At 39.6% G+C, this 18,446-nt stretch overlaps 1 protein-coding gene across 2 annotated transcripts in view; it reads right to left on the bottom strand.

Moving 5' to 3' along the window:
- The window catches only part of NUP133 (nucleoporin 133), a 67,736-nt gene that overhangs the window by 47,178 nt on the left and 2,112 nt on the right, over window positions 1-18,446 (bottom strand). For both annotated transcript variants that reach the window (XM_054445258.1, XM_054445300.1), the window contains exons 2-9: window positions 18,231-18,349; window positions 14,213-14,316; window positions 12,968-13,075; window positions 11,892-12,026; window positions 10,301-10,471; window positions 8,066-8,221; window positions 7,671-7,741; window positions 1,497-1,644 (exon numbers count right to left, since the gene is read on the bottom strand). In XM_054445258.1, the coding sequence (XP_054301233.1) occupies window positions 1,497-1,644; window positions 7,671-7,741; window positions 8,066-8,221; window positions 10,301-10,471; window positions 11,892-12,026; window positions 12,968-13,075; window positions 14,213-14,316; window positions 18,231-18,349 (1,012 nt within the window). The remainder of the gene's footprint in view (window positions 1-1,496; window positions 1,645-7,670; window positions 7,742-8,065; window positions 8,222-10,300; window positions 10,472-11,891; window positions 12,027-12,967; window positions 13,076-14,212; window positions 14,317-18,230; window positions 18,350-18,446) is intronic.

Genomic DNA, 18,446 nt, shown 5'->3' with positions numbered 1-18,446 from the left:
CAGAAACATTAAATGTGAGGTCCTAGAATTGTTTTTTAATCCTCAAATTCTCTTTATAGTCTTCTGCCCTGGCTGAAATTTTTTCTAACACTGAGAATGTTTTTCCACACTGCGTAATCAGAACACATGATAAAGTTTATTTCTGTTTGACATAAAAGAACAAATCAAAAGATTTTCTTACAGGATTCAATTAAACAAGTCATGTTAAGAGTAAGGATTAAAAAAAAAAAGTAAGAATTTAAGCCAGGAACAGTGATGCACACCTGTAATCCCAGCTACCTGAGAGGACTGCTTGAGCCCAGGAGTTGGAGGCTACCGTGCACTCTGATGGACCTGTGAATATCACTGCACTCCAGTCCAAGCAACACAGCAAGACTTTATCTCTTCAAAAAATAAACAAACAAGGATTTAACAGAATTAGATACTATTTAAGAGTAAATAAAATGAATTTATAGATGTTCAGGTTTTTCCTCATGAATATCGGCTATTAAACATGTTTAATTGCTATTAATGAACTTTAGAAAGCCTGTCTTTCAGTTGTTTACAAGAACTTTGATGAGTATATAACACTGCTGAATACAAATATAATCTTGCTTTGGGTAAAAAGGGGGACTTTTCTATAATATACAAGGCTCTAAACCAAACCCTAATTCCTACAATTCCTACCAGTTTTCTTCCTTCCTTTTTCTTTTTCTTCTTTTTTTAGGATAGGGTCTCATTATGTTGCCTAAGCTGGAATGCAGTGGTTATTCACAGGTGTGAATATGGCACACAACAGTCTCAAACTCCTGGGCTCAAGTGATCTTCCTGACTCAGCCTTTTGAGTAGCTGGGACTACAGGCATGTACTCATCATGCCCAGCTTGGTTTCTTCCTTACTTTCACCCTGGAATTAATCAATACCTTCTTTCTACTTAAATACAGGCATGACAATCCCTCCAAAGATCTAGAGCAGAAGAAACAAACTGCTTTCTGCTAGTTGCTTCCATTCTCATTTTTCTTTAGCCAAAACTAAGCAAAAGAACAAGCCTGAGATGGCAAAGAAAATGCAACAATGTCTAGAAACAAGCTATTTTAAAATATTTCCAAGCCCTGCAGATGAAATCTGTCAAGAAATTTGACCCTGAAATGGGCCATGTGTGGTGGCTCACACCTGTAATCCCAATACTTTGGGAGGCCAAGCTGGGGGAATCACTTGAGGTCAGGAGTTCGAGACCAGCCTGGCCAACATGGTGAAACCCCGTCTCTGCTAAAAATACAAAAATTAGCTGGGCATGGTGGCATGTGCCTACAGTCCCAGCTACTCGGGAGGCTGAGGCAGGAGAACCACTTGAACCCGGAAGGGGAGGCAGAGGTTGCAGTGAGCTGAGATCGAGCCACTGCACTCCAGCCTGGGTGACAGAGCAAAACTCTGTCAATAAATAAATAAGACCCTGAAATGGTTAGAAAAATACTCAACATATTATTGCTTTGTAATTTAACCAATATAAATCTTACCTGAAAAGGTGGATTATATTGAGTGACTTCTACAGTAACTGCATCTGACATTTGGCAACCATTATCTTCTATTGTTATCAGAGAGTAATAGATGAGACATGGATTGTCTGCTGAGTGCCATGCTGCTGCCAAAATCACCAGCCCATCACTAATCAATAAAAAAGGAAGATGTAAAGCCTCTCTAAAAAACAACTTAGGAGTTCCTATAAAATTAAACATATGCTTCCATATAACCTAGCAATCCCATTCGTGGATACCTATCCAAGAGAAAATTAAAAAACAAAAACAAAAAACCAATAACTGTTCACACAAAAACCTGTGTACAAATGACTTTAGTGGCTTTATTCATAATTGCCTAAAACTGAAAACAACCCAATGTCTTCCAACTGCTGAATAGATAAACTGTGGTATATCCATACAAAAGAATATTATTCAGTAGTAAAAAAAAAAAAAAAAAATTACTGAATGAATTTGAAATGTATTATGCTAAGTGACAGAAGCCAGACTCAAAAGGCTTTACACTGTATGCTCCATTTCTATGGCATTAAGCAAAAGGCAAAACTATAGGGACAGAAACCACATCAGTGGTCTCCAGGGGCTGGAGGTGGATGGAGGAGTCGATTACAGAAAGGCACAAGGGAATTTGGGGGGTTATAAAACTGTTCTGTGTTGATTGTTATGGTTAAATGACTGAACTGTGTATCTGTCAAAATTTGTAGAATTAGGGCCAGGTACAGTGGCTGACGTCTGTAATCCTAGCACTTTGGGAGGCCAAGGTGGGCAGATACCCTGAGATTAGGAGTTCAAGACCAGCTTGGCCAACGTGGCAAAACCATCTCTACAAAAATTAGTCAGGCATGGTGGCACATGCCTGTTGTCCCAGCTACTTGGGAGGCTGAGGCAGAAGAACTCTTGAACCCGGGAGGTGGAGGTTGCAGTGAGCTGAGATCGCACCACTGCACTCCAGCCTGGGCGACAGAGTGACACTCCATCTTAAAAAAAAAAAAAAGAAGACTTGTAGAGTTATAAACTAAAGAGGGTAAGTTTTACTCCATATAAATTATAGCTCAATAAATCTGACTTTAAAAAAAGATCAAAACAACCATCTGATCCAGGGATTGGCAAAGTACAGCCCTCCAGTGAAACTGATCTCAAACCAGTTTTTATAAATGAAGTTTTGTTGGAAGGCAACCATACGCATTTATTTATGTATTTTTTTTTTTTTTTTTTGAGACGGAGTCTTGCTCTGTCACCCAGGCTAGAGTGCCGTGGCGCCATCTCGGCTCACTGCAAGCTCCGCCTCCCAGGTTCACGCCATTCTCCTGCCTCAGCCTCCCGAGTAGCTGGGACTACAGGCACCCACCATCACGCCCGGCTAATTTTTTTTTGTATTTTTAGTAGAGATGGGGTTTCATTGTGTTAACCAGGATGGTCTCGATCTCCTGACCTCGTGATCTGCCCGCCTCGGCCTCCCAAAGTGCTGGGATTACAGGCATGAGCCACCGTGCCCAGCTATTTATGTATTTTCTAGGGATGTTTCATGATACCATTGGTGAAATAGAGTAGTTGCAGTAAAGACTACATGGCCGCCAAAGCCTAAAACAGTTACTTTTGGCCCTTTACAGAAAAGGTTTGCTAATCCCTGATGTACTCAGTTATTTAAAGCTTACTTGCTTCTGTCCAGAGAAAAAACATTTTAAAAAAAAATTTTACCTCCAGGCACAATGGCTCACACCTGTAATCCCAACACTTTGGGAGGCTGAGATAGGAGGATCATCTGAGCCCAAGAGTTCAATACCAGCCTGGGCAACACTGTGAGACCATATATCTCTAAAATAAATTTAAAAGGCCAGGTGTGGTGGTTCACACCTATAACCCCAGCACTTTGGGAGGCCGAGGTGGGCGTATCACTTGAGGACAGGAATTCAAGACCAGCCTGGCCAACATGGCAAAATCCCGTCTCTACTAAAACACAAAAGTTAGCCCAGCAGGGTGGCGTGTGCCTGTAATCTCAGCTACTCGGGAGGCTGAGGCATGAGAATCACTTGAACCTGGGATGCAGAGGCTGCAGTGAGCCAAGATCATACCACTGCACTCCAGCCTGGGCAACAGTGTAAGACTCTAACTCAAAAAAAAATAAAAATAATTTTAGGCCAGGTATAGTGGCTTATGTATTTAATCCAAGCACTTTGGGAGAGGCTGTAGCAGGAGGATCGCTTGAGCCCAGTAGTTCAAGACCAAACAGGGCAACCCTGTCTCTAATGCTTAAAAATATACATATATATTTAAAATGCTTTTTAACCATTGGTTATAGAAATTTCAAACTGCTGTATATGTAAAAACAAACCATTTCGCATCTTAAAGCTTATTTGTCCCTTAAGTCTAGCAAACTTGTTGCCCCCAATAAATTAAATGGTTCCTATTTTAGCTCTTCTAAAACATCTAATACTATTACTAGCAACTTTTTTTTTTTTTGAGGCGGAGTTTCGCTCTTGTTGCCCAGGCTGGAGTGCAGTGGCATGATCTCAGCTCACCATAACCTCCGCCTCCTGGGTTCAAGCAATTCTCCTGCCTCAGCCTCCCGAGTAGCTGGGATTACAGGCATGCGCCACCATGCCCTGCTAATTTTTGTATTTTTAGTAGAGATGGGGTTTCTCCATGTTGATCAAGCTGGTCTCAAAGTCCTGACCTCAGGTGATCCGCCCACCTCAGCCTCCCAAAGTGCTGGGATTACAGGCGTGAGCCACCGCGCCCGGTCCTATTACTAGCAACTTTCATTCAAGTCTCAAAAATACTAAAAGGGTGGCAAAGCACCCTCTACTGACAACTAAAAATAAGAAACCAAGCAAGTAACTAAATGACATGACACTTCAAAGCAAGGAATCCTAGCATGGCTCTCATTTTCCTTCTTCACGGTTCTCTTCCCCCAGCTCCCCAAACTTTATCACTTCTGCTTGGACTCTTGAAAGGAATTCAAGAATATTGGTCCATGTTATTCTAAGTGAAGTAACTCAGGAATGGAAAACCAAATATCATATGTTCTCACTTATAAGTGGGAGCTAAGCTATGAGGACACAAAGACATAAGAATGATAATGGACTCTGGGGACTTGAAGGGGACGGGTGGGAGGGGGTGAGGGATAAAAGACTACATACTGGGTACAGTGTACACTGCTCAGGTGAAAGGTGCACTAAAATTTCAGAAATCACCACTAAAGAACTTACCCATGTAACCAAAAACCACCTGTACCCCAAAAACCATTGAAATAAAAATTTTTAAAAATCAACTTTTAAAAAAAGAATATTGGCCCAAACTTGTAACATGTTGGCAGTGTCTCTCTCTCCACAATGTCTCTCTCTCTACAATGTCTCTCTCTTCAATGACCTAGAATTCTTGGCCTCAAGTGATCCTCCTGCTTTACCAGTTAAGTTTTTATGTGAGTATATCCAAAGTAATGAAGTTAAGGTTAAAAAAAAATTCCAAACTTTATATCTAAAATGAAGATATCTAAACTTTGTATTAGTAATCATCTAGTAAAATAATTTATTTATTTTTGTTTTATTTGTCTTAGAAAAAAGGTCTTTCTCTGTTGCTCAGGATAGAGCGCAGTGGTGGGATCATAGCTCACTGCAGCCCCAATCTCCTGGGCTCAAGTGATCCTCTCGCCTCAGCCTCCTGAATAGCTGGGACTATGGTGCACACCATCATGCCCAGCTAATTTTTTATTTTTGTTTGCATGGAGATAGGGTCTCATTTTGTTGCCCAGGTGATCTTGAACTGCTAACTTCAAGCAATCCTCCTGTCTTGGCTTCCCAAAGTGCTGGGATTATATGCGTGAGCCACCCAGCCCAGCTACTCACTGAAATTATAAGCCCAGATTGTAGCTCTGCCCAAATGGACAACAAATCAGTAGGTGGGAATGACTATAAGGAAGACAGACACTATTCTTAAAATAAATAAATGGACCCATATGAGAAATTCTCTGTACAGTTCTGATCATGAGGCCTCAAGAACATAATAGAGTACTAACTGGATCATTTTGAGTAAAGGTAGAGAGGAAGGTCAAGGAGGATAAGGGCTGCACCTCACAGGGACCCTGCTGGTCAGCATGACAAGACTGGGGGAGAGGAGCCCTGGGTGGACCCTGCATAGCAATTCCTAAGCATGCTTCTCATTCTCAACCTCATGCCTCCAATTCAGAAAATTATGTGAAAAATGTCTGCATGGCCAGGCGCAGTGGCTCACGCCTGTAATCCCAGTACTTTGGGAGGCTGAGGGGGACAGATCACGAGGTCAGGAGTTCAAGACCAGCCTGGCCAATATAGTGAAAACCCGTCTCTACTAAAAATACAAAAACTAGCCAGGAGTGGTGGCACCCACCTGTAGTCCCAGCTACTTGGGAGGTTGAGGTGGGAGAATCGCTTGAACCGGGAGGCAAAGGTTGCAGTGAGCCAAGACCATCCCATTGCACTCCAGCCTGGGTGACAGAGTGAGACTCAGTCTCAAAAAAAATAAAAAGAAAAAAGAAAAATGTCTGTATTATATGCCCATAGTGGGCTGTCCTAGCAGTAGTCCTACATTTCCAAAAGTCTGGTAAAGACAAAAACAGGTAAACTGTATTTAATTAAAACACTTACAGAAATTAAACAAATACTATTACTTTTACCTCTTTGATAGCTTTTATAAGGTTTTCAGAGACTGTAAAAGAGCCTACTAATAGTCTAAACAGCCCAAGACAGAGAAAAATTACACAAAGTGGTACAACTGCAATATCCCTCCAAGGAACAAGTAGAATTTGTTCTACTAACCCAAAACATGTAACAAGAACAGTAAAAATTACTCTAAAACTCATAAAAAATAGTCTTTAACTTCTGAGAAGTTGTTTTCTGAAGGATTACTAGTTATATATTTGGATTCACTACGAGCAATGTTACAAATGGTTTTTAGGTTCCATGTGACCTTGAGCATTAAAGTTAAATAGTAACATGGGATAATTAGCTTTATCAGACTAACCTAGGATCCTATGCACCACTCAGAGCACTGTTTCTAAGAGGAAATTTACTCTGAGTATGAACTATGATTAAGTTCTAATTTGTACTACCAAGACAAAGCCTTATCCCATCCTTAACTCAGCATAGCTACAAACGTAGGCCTAAAGCTCCTTGAGCATCAGAAAGAGAGTGGGAAACATGTGCCTGATACCTCCAATAAGAGAAAGATCACAGCACGGGGCAGCCACAGCAGTGGGCAATGACAGGGTCTCAGGCATCTCTTGGCAGTTAAGAAGAGAGGCTCTAGCTGTAAGAGCAGAAAAGCTTTGTCTCTAACGAATGAGACAGCAAGGTAAGAACATACTATTTAAGGCTGAAAAATGCCTCAATTTCACAAATGAACTAGCATCACTCAATAAACAACAGCAACACCATTCAGTAAGGCTTAATAGATAGTATGAGAAGATCAGCACTAAAAGAACAGGCTGGGCACAGTGGCTTATACCTGTAATCCCAATACCTTGGGATGCTGAGGCAGGAGGGTTGCTTGAGCCCAGGAGTTCAAGACCAACCTGGGCAACATGGTAAGACCCTATCTCTACAAAAAATTTTAAAAATAGCCAGGTGGCTGGGCGCGGTGGCTCACACCTGTAATCCCAGCACTTTGGGAGGCCAAGGCGGGCGGATCACGAGGTCAGGAGATCGAGACTATCCTGGCTAACATGGTGAAACCCCGTCTCTATTAAAAATACAAAAAAATTAGCTGGGTGTGGTGGCAGGCACCTGTAGTCCCAGCTACTCGGGAGGCTGAGGCAGGAGAATGGCATGAACCCGGGAGGCAGAGGTTGCAGTGAGCCGAGATCGCGCCACTGCACTCCAGCCTGGGGGACACAGCGAGACTCCATCTCAAAAAAAAAAAAAAAAAAAAAAATCAGCCAGGTGTGGTGGCGCATGCTTGCAGTACCAGCTACTTGGGAGGCTGAGGCAGAAGGATCACTTCAGCCCACAAGATCATGGCTGCAGTGAGCTATCATGGCGCACTGTACTCCAGCCTGGGTGACAGAGTGAGACCCTGTCTCCAAAGAAAGAGCAGACAGTGAGATTGCTCATCATTTTATAATAAACATCAACTTTTTTTTTCCAAACTTTTCTCTATGTTCTTTATGACAAATTAATTCCTTACCAGTTTTGCTTCAAGTCCAAATATCGAATGTTGACTCCTTCTTTAATAGCTTCATAGTTACTTTCAGATCCCTACATGAAAATACCAATAACGTAAGCTTCTCGAGGGCAGGAATGATTTATTTTCACCTTTATATCCCTAGCACCTAGTGAAATGCTTCACCCATGATAACTCAGTTGCTGAATGAATAATGTATACATTAAAAAAAAATTGCTAAGCAAGTAAACCAATGCATTCTAATATTTCTAGAGATTGACTACCCCATTACCACTTAATCTGATAACTATACACTATGTTGTTTATTACGCTGAGATGTGCTGAAATAGAACAAGGGAACCAGCATTATCATACAACCATAAACATGAATTACAGAGATGAATATTATTGTTTCTTACCCAAATAGCATCGGTAATGTTTTCCTTCAGGGCTCTATTTATATCCCAACTATATGCATGTTTTTCTGAAGAATCATCTAATTCCCATTTACTGATGTTTGAACTTGTCAGGCTATAAAAGCTTGATCTCTCTCTATCCCAAAGAACACTTGAAAGCTATTCAGAAAAGAAAAAGAAGTCAAATTCATAGATTAACTTCTAATGTTAAGGAACTATTGTTTTAAAACTCAAATTTCACATATGTGATTAATAATCCTAGCAGAATTCTTCATTTGGGATTTAAAGAAAGAAGTGATTTTGGGCCAGGTGTGGTGTCCTACCCCTGCAATCCTAGCACTTTGGGGGCCGATGCAGGTGGATTGCCTCAGCTCAGGGGTCCAAGACCACCCTGGGCAACACGGTGAAACCCCATCTCCACTAAAATACAAAAAAGTAGCCAGGTGTGGTGGCACATGCCTGTAGTCCCAGCTACTCGAGAGACTGAGGCAGGAGAATCACTTGAACCCGGGAGGCAGAGGTTGCAGTGAGCCGAGATCCCACCATTGCACTCCAGCCTGGCGACAGAGTGAGACTCCATCTCCAAAACAAAGAAAAAAAAAAAGAAAGGAGTGATTCTGAAAAAGCTTGAGGGCAAGGTTGGACTCTATAGGAAGAAGAATACAGGTGGAAGGCCCAGGAGGAGCAGAGCTGAAAGGTGGGAAAGTTACAGCATCTTTGGAGAACAAGTCATCCTGTTACATTGGAATGTAGATGACAAGTCGAAAAGAAGCAAAAATGAGGATTTTCTGAAAAATAATGAGGCCAGGCGTGGTGGCTCATGCTTGTAATTCCAACACTTTGGGATACCAAGGAGGGAGGCTCACTTGAGCTCAGGAGCTTGAGACCAGCCTGGGCAACATAGTGAGACCCTGTCTCTATTTTTTAAAAATAAATAAAAATAAAAAATAATGAAAAATCAGGGACATATAGCAGAGAGTGTTGAATGTGAATCTGTAAGTGTAGCAAGCAAGGGAGATATTATCAATAGCTTCTGAACACAGAATTGTGTTTGAATGCATTTGGCAGAATGTACGTAGTTAGTCATACACGGGAGTGTTATTTTGCCTTTTCAGTATATACTTAATCATGAAGTATAGATATTTGGCTTTTTAAAGCTGGATATACATGATTGTTTTGTGTTAAAAACTCATCACTGATGGGGCAGAAAGGCCAACAGTAAGTAAACTAAGCAGGTACCAGGAGCTTAGGTGAAATTTATCAAGAGTATAGGTTAGGGCATAACATCAAAAGCAGAAAGATGGGGATGGAAATGAGATTGGATAGAAGTTAAATCTACAGCACCTGGTAAATAACTAGTTCACTATAGAAGGAGAGGGAGACACAAAAAATAACAAGGTTTTATACCTGGGTCACTGAGAAAAAGTGATGGTGCTCTTAACAAAAACAGGTCAAAAGAGAAATGAGTTTTATAGGGTTAAGTGAGTGTCAATAGGAGAGATGAAAGAATACAATAAATCTGTTTTTAAACATGTTAAGTTTAGGTTTAAAGAACATTCAAGGAAGCAGGTGATAATTATCTGAAACAAGAGGGAAACAGCACAGTAAAAAGAGCATGTTCTTTAAATTCAGACAGGCCTGGGTATGATCCCCAGCTCTGCCACTCAGCAGTTACACACTTTTAGCCTTGCTGAGGGTGCTTCCTCACTTGTAACCTGGAGGGAAAGGGCGCTACCTTACAGGTTGTCACAATGATTACACGGTATGAATATAACAACTACAGAGCACCGAGCAGCGAGTAGATGGTCCATAAATATTGGTTCCCATCATCCTCCCTTCACTATGCTAGAGTATGGGGCAGAGAAGTCCAGCCAACAGATCTAGATTTCAGTCATCCACACAGCGGGAGGCACGGGAGTAGAGACACGCTTCCGGTTAAATCTAAAAAGTCAAATTAATCTTTAAGAAACACATTTTATATTTTACATAATAGTTTTAGTTCAAAAATGTACTTGTGAGATAATCTGTCTGATTTAAAGATATTAGTGTTACAAGTTATGGGAGAAGGTTAGTATGAACTCATTTCATCATAATAAAAATAGTTCACTAAAAAGACCAAAGGTTTTATTTCGCATACGCTGTTGTCCATATGGAGGCAATACTAACTTCAGAGGATACTTTCAACTTATTGATTTAACTAAGAAATAAGCTTGTAAAATAGTTATTTTATAAACTTACTGTGAGATCACTACTAGGAGATAAAATTCCAAAAAGAGAAGAAACCTTTCGACCAATTCCCGAAAGCATGCCTTGTCCCTGAGGCAGGATATGCTGATGAATCTTTCCTGAGCTCTCAGGTCTCAACCGAATTAGTTGGCTTCCTGATGAAGACAAAATAAAACTTCCACCCTGTGAAAAAAATATTATGAGGTTAGTTCAGTTTAGCATCAAATGCTAAGATAAACAAAACGAAAAATTCTTTGATAGAGAAAAATCATCGTAATTGAAATAAATCTAAAAGAATACAAAACAGAACACTGTTATTTTATTAAAGTAATACATTTCAGAATCCATTCAGTTAATATTATTAATCCTACATAGAAAAACTCTCGTAAGAAAAAAGAAAAACTGGCCGGGCATGGTGGCTCACACCTGTAATCCAGGACTTTGGGAGCCCAAGGCGGGTGGATCACTTGAGGTCAGGAGATTGTGGCCAACAGGGTGAAACCCCGTCTCTATTAAAAATACAAAAATTAGCTGGGCGTGGCGGTGCGCACCTGTAATCCCAGCCACTTGGGAGGCTGAGGCACAAGAATTGTTTGAACCCAGGAGGCAGAGGTTGCAGTGAGCTGAGATTGCGCCACTGCACTCCAGCCTGGGTGACAGAGTAAAACTGTGTCTCGAAAAAAGAAAAAAAAGAAAAAAAAAAAAAACTTTTGTAGCAGAAAAAAATTTCATATTTTTTAAATTCTGATTTTTTAAACTACAAGTTCATCATATTTCAGATTCAACAAATTAGATTATCAGATTTTATTTATTTATATTTTTTGTTTGCTATTTTTTTTTTTTTAGAGACAGGGTCTCGCTCTGTCACCCAGGCTGAAGTGCAGTGGTGAGATCATAGTTCACTGCACCCTCAGTCTCCTGGGCTCAAGAGATCCTCTTGCCTCAGCCTCCTGAGCAGCTGGGACTACAGACACACACCACTACGCCCGGATAATTTTTAAATTTTTTTGTAGAGACAAAGTTTTGCTATGTGGCACAGGCTGGTCTTGAACTCCTGGCCTCAAGCAATCCTTCCGCTTCAGCCACTCAAAGTGGTGAGATTACAGGCATGAGCCACCATGCTCAGCCAAATTTTGTTTCTTTGTGAACCTACAAAGAAAATGCAAGCCATTCTTTATAATGTCCGACAGTTTTTAAGCCACTCTTATGTTTCTAAAAGAAATTCATATCACAAGCTACTATCTGAAATTGATATTTTGGAGTCCTGTGAGAAGAGCCTCCCTTGTTTAACTGTTCAAATCACAGATCCTTACATTCTTCTCTTCCTTGTCTCTTTTTGATTCCTCCCTGGCCTCTATAGTCTCTTCAAAACTCCACATTTTTAGTCATCAAATCTCATTTCTACGGCTGGGTGCAGTGGCTCATGCTTGTAATCCCAGTACTTTGGGAAGCCAAAGCAGGAGTTATTGCTTGAGCCCAGGAGTTTGAGAATTGCCTGGGCAACATTAGGAGATCCCGCCTCTATTTAAAAAAATAAATAAAAATTTATTTCCAAGCCAAATCACAGCTTTCCAATAAATATAAAGGAATATCCGTGGTATACCTGCACTGCTGTTAGGAAACTGTAAGTCTTATCACCTCCCGAATCTACAAAAGTCTCTGTGTAGGTATCTTCACCAGCAAGGCTTGGCCAATAGCGGATGGATCCTTCTCTGGTGGCAACCATGACAGCAACAGCCTCAAAACAAGATCACAACAATCAGCAATCACAATAAAAGAGGAACCCAAAAACCAGGAGTCTGATGGCACTGATATAAAGAAACAGGACAATTTACTATCTGATCAAGAAAAATCAGAAATACGAACTCACCAGTGTTTTGGTTTGCATTTTTCTAACAGCTAATGATGCTGAACATCTCCTTCATGTGCTTATTTGCCATCCCTATATCCTCACAAAGTGTCTGTTCAAGTCCTAGCCCCTATTTTTAAACTGCATTGTTTTCTTATCAAGTTTAGAATTTTAAAAAATATTCCGGATACAAGTCCTTTGCTGGATACATGATTTGCAAATGTCTTCTCTCACTCTGTAACTTGTCTCTTCATTTTCTTGTCTTTGGCAAAGCAACGCTTTAAATTTTTATTTTACTTTAATTTTATTATTAATTTTATCAAACTTTTCTTTTATGGATCATGCTTTTGGTGATTTCCAAGAACTCTGTCTAATCTCAGGTCATGATGATTTTCTCCTGTTTTCTTCTAAAAGGTTTACTGTTTTACATTTAGATCTATGACCCATTTCAAATTAATCTTTGTAACAAGGTATGAGGTTTAAGGGAAAATTCAACACAATACAATACAAATTGGTCATTTGTAATTTTAAAATTACAAATGTTCCTACACTATGCATTGATACAGAGAAAAATCATCGTAAAAAACCATCCTTTCTGAATTGCTTTTGCACCTTTGTCAAAGATCAAATGGGTGCTTTTATGTGGATCTATAACTGTACTCTCTATTCTGTTACACTGAGCTATGTGTGTAGCTCTCTTTACCAATACCACAATGTCTTGATTTCTATAGCTTTATAGTTATGTCTCAATATCAAAGAGGACGATTCCTCTAACTTTAGGATGTCCTTATTGTAAAAAGTTTATTTAAATAAGCTTTTAAGTCACCTACCTGAGTAGAATGTGCTTCACCTGAGGGAGCAGAGTAAGAAAGAGCCACTAAGTCGGCACTCCAGTGGAAATCACTAGGTGGCAGCTGAAGTTCTTTGCAAACTGATAACTGTAGAACAAACCCAAACAGAAAATCTTTCACATCAAATCCAGTATTTTGAAGATGCATCTGATTTCCCTTCTCTGCATATTTTAGATTCTGACTCACTGCTGGAAACACCATTCTACAAATATTCTTTCTTCTCACATCTCCTTTTAATCAGGCTTTCAGTAATTTTAAAACGAAGTATCTTAAGAGATATTGAATCATGAAAACTTAAAGCTAGACCAAACTCTGAACAACAACTATCCTAACCTCTTCCCGGGCTAGAAAAGTCCAGTTAAGAGAAGGTTAAGTAAGGTTAAGATGAGTGCTTAGGCTTCCTATGGAACTTTCCCAATCTACTCTTGATTTGTTCATCTGACATTTAAAATTAGCATGACCAAAGAGTAATTATACCAAATTACCTAGGAAACATTTCTTAGATTCTCAGCCAAATATCAGGATCCCTCAGCTAACTCAGTAAGTCCCCCAGGAATTCTCCCTCACCTATTACTCCTAACCACATACACCCTTTTCTAGGCAGCAGTAACACAGAGTTCAGCAGAAGTGAAGAGTTGAGGTAAGCAGGAGCCCTGAGTTCCAACAGAACATGGCCAAGGAAGTAATGACTGGTAGAAGAGAGTAGTGTATCTAAGCTGTAACAAACAGAAAAAGGTTGCTGAGGATAAGTTACTAGACTTGCAAATGATAACCCACTGTTGGAAGTGGACGAGTAAAAAGTTTAACTAGCAACTGGTATCATATTTTCTTATTTTATTAAGCATCATTCAGTAGGTTCAACAAAACATAGTTCTATCTTCTCAGAAATATGCAAACTCAAAGTTCATTTGCTTATGTGGATAGCATTTAGTCTGATACTTCATTAGGCAGACGGATTAGCATTATATTCATTGGAAATTTCAATGACTCTAATTTTATTAAATGTAAACAACACAGATCTTCAAAAGGGGGAAACTTTTTTCCCAATACACAAATGTGTATGCATGCTCATTATTTCACATCACTATGAAAATGCAAACTCTTAATGCCTAAGTAGTTTCATATTGACTATCCTCCAACTGTAAAAAAATTAGGGTAAAAATTAAAAGTCAATGGCATTGCTCTCCTCTATCCCGTCCCAGCTCTCTAAAGAGCCGTAAATACCTTAGTAATAGGTGACAGAGCAATCTTCCAAATAATGAGCTTCTCTTTGCACACCAGACAAGCCCATCCACCTTCATTTATGTTAATGGTCAGCTGGTCATCGACTAAAGGAAAAAATGAGGTGGGTGATTAATCTTGTAGTATAAATCTTTATTACCACATGCTTTATCAAAAAAAAGTAATTGGCACACTCAGAAAGGACTAATTCACAACAAATACTTTTGAATATTCCAAAATTATCAACACCAAAAACAACAGATCTATTAACTCTGATAACCAACTTTAGAAATATATCTAACGCCTGTAATCCCAGCACTTTGGGAGGCCGAGGTGGGTGGATCACGAGGTCAGGAGATCGAGACCATCCTGCCTAACGTGGTGAAACTCCATCTCTACTAAAACTACAAAAAATTAGCTGGGTGTGGTGGCACATGCCTGTAGTCCTAGCTACTTGGGAGGCTGAGGCAGAAGAATCGCTTGAACCTGGGAGGTGGAGGTTCCAGTGAGCAGAGATTGTGCCACTGCACTCCAGCCCGGGCAACAGAGCCAGACTCCATCTCAAAAAAAAAAAAAAGAAAGAAAAAAGAAATATATCTAAAGGCAAAAAGTGTATTTAGGACATTTAATATTCCTTAATTTTTTGTTACAAACAGACCAGATAGCTTATTTCCTATAAGACATATTTAGGCCAGGCACGGTGGCTCATGCTTATAAATCCCAATATTTTGGGAGGCCACCCTGGGAGGACTGCTTGAGGCCAGCCTGGGCAAAATAGTAAGACCCTCTCTCTTAAAAAAAAAAAAAAAAAAAAAAAAATAGCCAGGCTTGGCAATGTACTTCCCAGCTACTAGGGTGACTGAAGCACAGGAGAACCACTTGAGCCCAGGAGATTGAAGCTGCAGTAAACCATGATCACATCACTTCCACCTGGTCAAGAGAGCAAGACTCCATATCAAAAAATAAGTAAGCAGAAACAACAAAAAAGAGGCCAGGCAGGGTGGCTCACGCCTGTAATCCCAGCACTTTGGGAGGCCGAGGTGGGCGGATCATGAGGTCAGGAGTTTGAGACCAGCCTGGCCAACATGATGAAACCCCGTCTCTACCAAAAATAGAAAAAAAAATTAGCTGGGCATGCGGGCATCGTGGCGTGCACCTGTAATCCTAGCTACTCGGGAAGCTGAGGCAGGAGAATTACTTGAACGTGGGAGGCAGAGGTTGCATTGAGCCGAGATCGTGCCACTGCACTCCAGCCTGGGCAACAGAGCGAGACTCTGTCTCAAAACAAACAAACAAAAAAGAAATATTTAGCAACATTTATAATTTTATCGATAAAGTAACACAAATAACAAACTCATTAACTATATAAAACATTTCAAGGAAAACAATGTTCCTCCAAAAGCACATAATTTTCAAATAAGAGCTCCTTAAAGGAATGATAATTTATTAATTATATGGAGACAAAGAGTTACATTCTCTATTAAGTGACAAAACTAAATTAGCATATGTCTTAAGTACTGGTGGTAAACCTCCACAAATGTGTTAACAGCCCTGGAAATTTTAAGTTGAGCTTTGCTCTTTACTTAAAGAAAGGTAGAAGGGTGAAGTAAAAGGCATAGATAATGTACAAGCAAAAATATCAAACCAAGCCCAGGCTAAGTGAGGCTTTTTGCTCAACTGAACTATCTGCTCAGTAATTTTCTTTTTCTTGAAAGCACAACTCCAGATCCTCGACTGGTGTGCCTTTAAGGGCTGACTTAACAGTAGTTGGCAGGTTTCTAAGTGGGGAAGAATTCTTCAAGTTGACATACCTCTTTGTTTTATATATCCTAATTTCTAAGGACTCTCTGAATTTCTAGATTTGGGGCTGTGTTATTTAATCTAGTCTGTTAAAATATGAGTAGTACATTAAAAGGTTTAAATGTAATTTAAACTGAAATTTTTAGAGGGGAAAAATATACATATATATACAATATATATACACATTTATTTATTTAAAACAGAACAATGTATATGAAGGTTAGTAGTTGTCTGAAAACAACTATCCCTAAAGCTCCCAAGGACCTACAGGCAAGATGTGCAAGTTCCAGTTGATGAGATATATTCCTTCTTCTAAAACAGAGTAATTTCAGCATTTTTTTTTACTGTTATTAACAGTAATATATACAGTAAATAGAGTTATTCACAGTATAATACATTTTACATCACGATACAACCATATACAATTTAAGTAAAACAAACAAAATTTACTAAACGTACGAGATGCATTCTATTTCTTCTTTTTTTAAATGCTGGTCAAGAACCGCTAAATTTTGGTCAACCCTACAATTTGAAAAATACTGTTCCAGAAAAATCACAAAGATCTAGAATTCAAGCCTTAATAAAAATGACTTCAGCAGATATTAAGGATGCTCTGAACTTTGCTCTTCCAGTGTCATCCAACTGCTCATCTTTAAAGTTGCCTTTCTAAGCTTGTGTTGATTGTATCTGTCAAAATTCCACACTAATTCTCCACCAACAGACTCTTCTAAAGGTACACCATGACAACGGTAACGTCATAAATTTCTGCACACAGCCTCTGGGATGCTACAGAGGATCCAGAAATGGAGGTAGGACTTGATTTTACTGCATTATTAAACCCAATAACACGAGGTGCCAGTTTTGGGGTTTAACGGTAAACTTCATAAACCTGCTCAACTCTGTAAACAGGACTGAATTTTGCATATTCCCCCTTTTATCGCAGTTTCGAATACCTGTGGTCAATCGTAGTCTGAAAATATTAAATGGAAAATTCAAATGAACAATTCCTAAGTTGTAAATTGCATGCTGTTCTGGGTAAAGTGATAAAATCTCATACCGTCCTGCCTAAAGGTTGTGAATCAACCCTTTGTGCAGCATATCCATACTGTATACCCCAAGCTTGTCCAACCCACGGCCCAGGGACACGTGTGGCCCAGGACAGCTTTGAATGCGGTCCAACACAAGTTTGTAAACTTTCTTAAAACATTATGAGATTTACACACAGACCTTTTTATTATTTATTTTTAGCTCATCAGCTATTGTTAGTGTAAGTGTATTTTATGTGTGGCCCAAGACAATTCTTCTTCCAAGTGGCCCAGGGAAGCCAAAAGATTGGACACCCCCGAGACTATCCAGCTGTTTGTCACTTAGTAGCTGTCTCAGTTACCCTATCAACTGTCGCAGTAATGCAATGCTTGTATTCTCATTTTAGTTAATGACCCCAAACGAAGTACAAGAGTAGTGTTGCTGGTATATTGTTATAATTGTTCTACTTTATTATTATTGTTGTTCATCTTTACTGTGCCTAATTTATAAATTAAAGTTTATCATAGGTGTGTACATATAAAAAAACACAGTATATATAAGGTTTACTACTATACAAGGTTTCAGGCATCCACTGGGGATCCTGGAAGATATCCCCCAAAGATAATGGGGGACTACTGTACAGTACCTAAAACCATTAAAGACTTAATTTGTGTTCAAATGAACTCATTCTCCTTCTCGAATGTATTATATATCTCAATTACAGTTAAAAAAAAAAAAAAAAAATAGGTGGCCGGATGTGGTGGCTCACGCTTGTAATCCCAGCACTTTGGGAGGCCAAGGAGGGCAGATCACCTGAGGTCAGGAGTTCAAGACCAGCCTGGCCAACATGGTGAAACCCTGTCTCGACTAAAAATACAAAAAATTAGCTGGGCATGGTGGCTCACACCTATAATCCCAGCTACTTGGGAGGCTGAGGCAGGAAACTCGCTTGAACCCGGGAGGTGGTGGTTGCAGTGAGCTAAGATCACACCACTGCACTCCAGCCTGGGTGACAGAGTGAGACTCCGTCTCAGAAAAAACAAAAACAAAAACAAAAAAACAACAACTAGACAGGCCACCCATCTCTCACCATTTACATAAAGGTATACTAGAGAAAACATAAATTTAATCTCTATGCCACATCTAGGCTCCATTTTAAACTGCTAATACAGGTAAATGGAAACATGACACCTACCTTCAGCCAATGTTAGGGCTTCCATGACTTTAACAGGAAGAGAAGATCCAAACGTTTTCACATCATAGTTCACAGACTCAGTTATGGAGTGGTGTGGGAACATTCGTGTTGGTGTTCCTCTAAAGAAAAGAGTCTATATTACCTTACTTGTAACTTAAAATTTTCCATTATCCTAATTTTTTATGTATATATTTTCACAATAAGGAGTTCTTTGAA

This window comes from Pongo pygmaeus, chromosome 1, assembly GCF_028885625.2.
Source record: "Pongo pygmaeus isolate AG05252 chromosome 1, NHGRI_mPonPyg2-v2.0_pri, whole genome shotgun sequence".
In the NCBI taxonomy this organism is placed as follows: Eukaryota; Metazoa; Chordata; class Mammalia; order Primates; family Hominidae; genus Pongo; species Pongo pygmaeus.
Note: the sequence above shows the minus strand (reverse complement) of the source record. Positions and strands in the feature narration are given on the sequence as shown.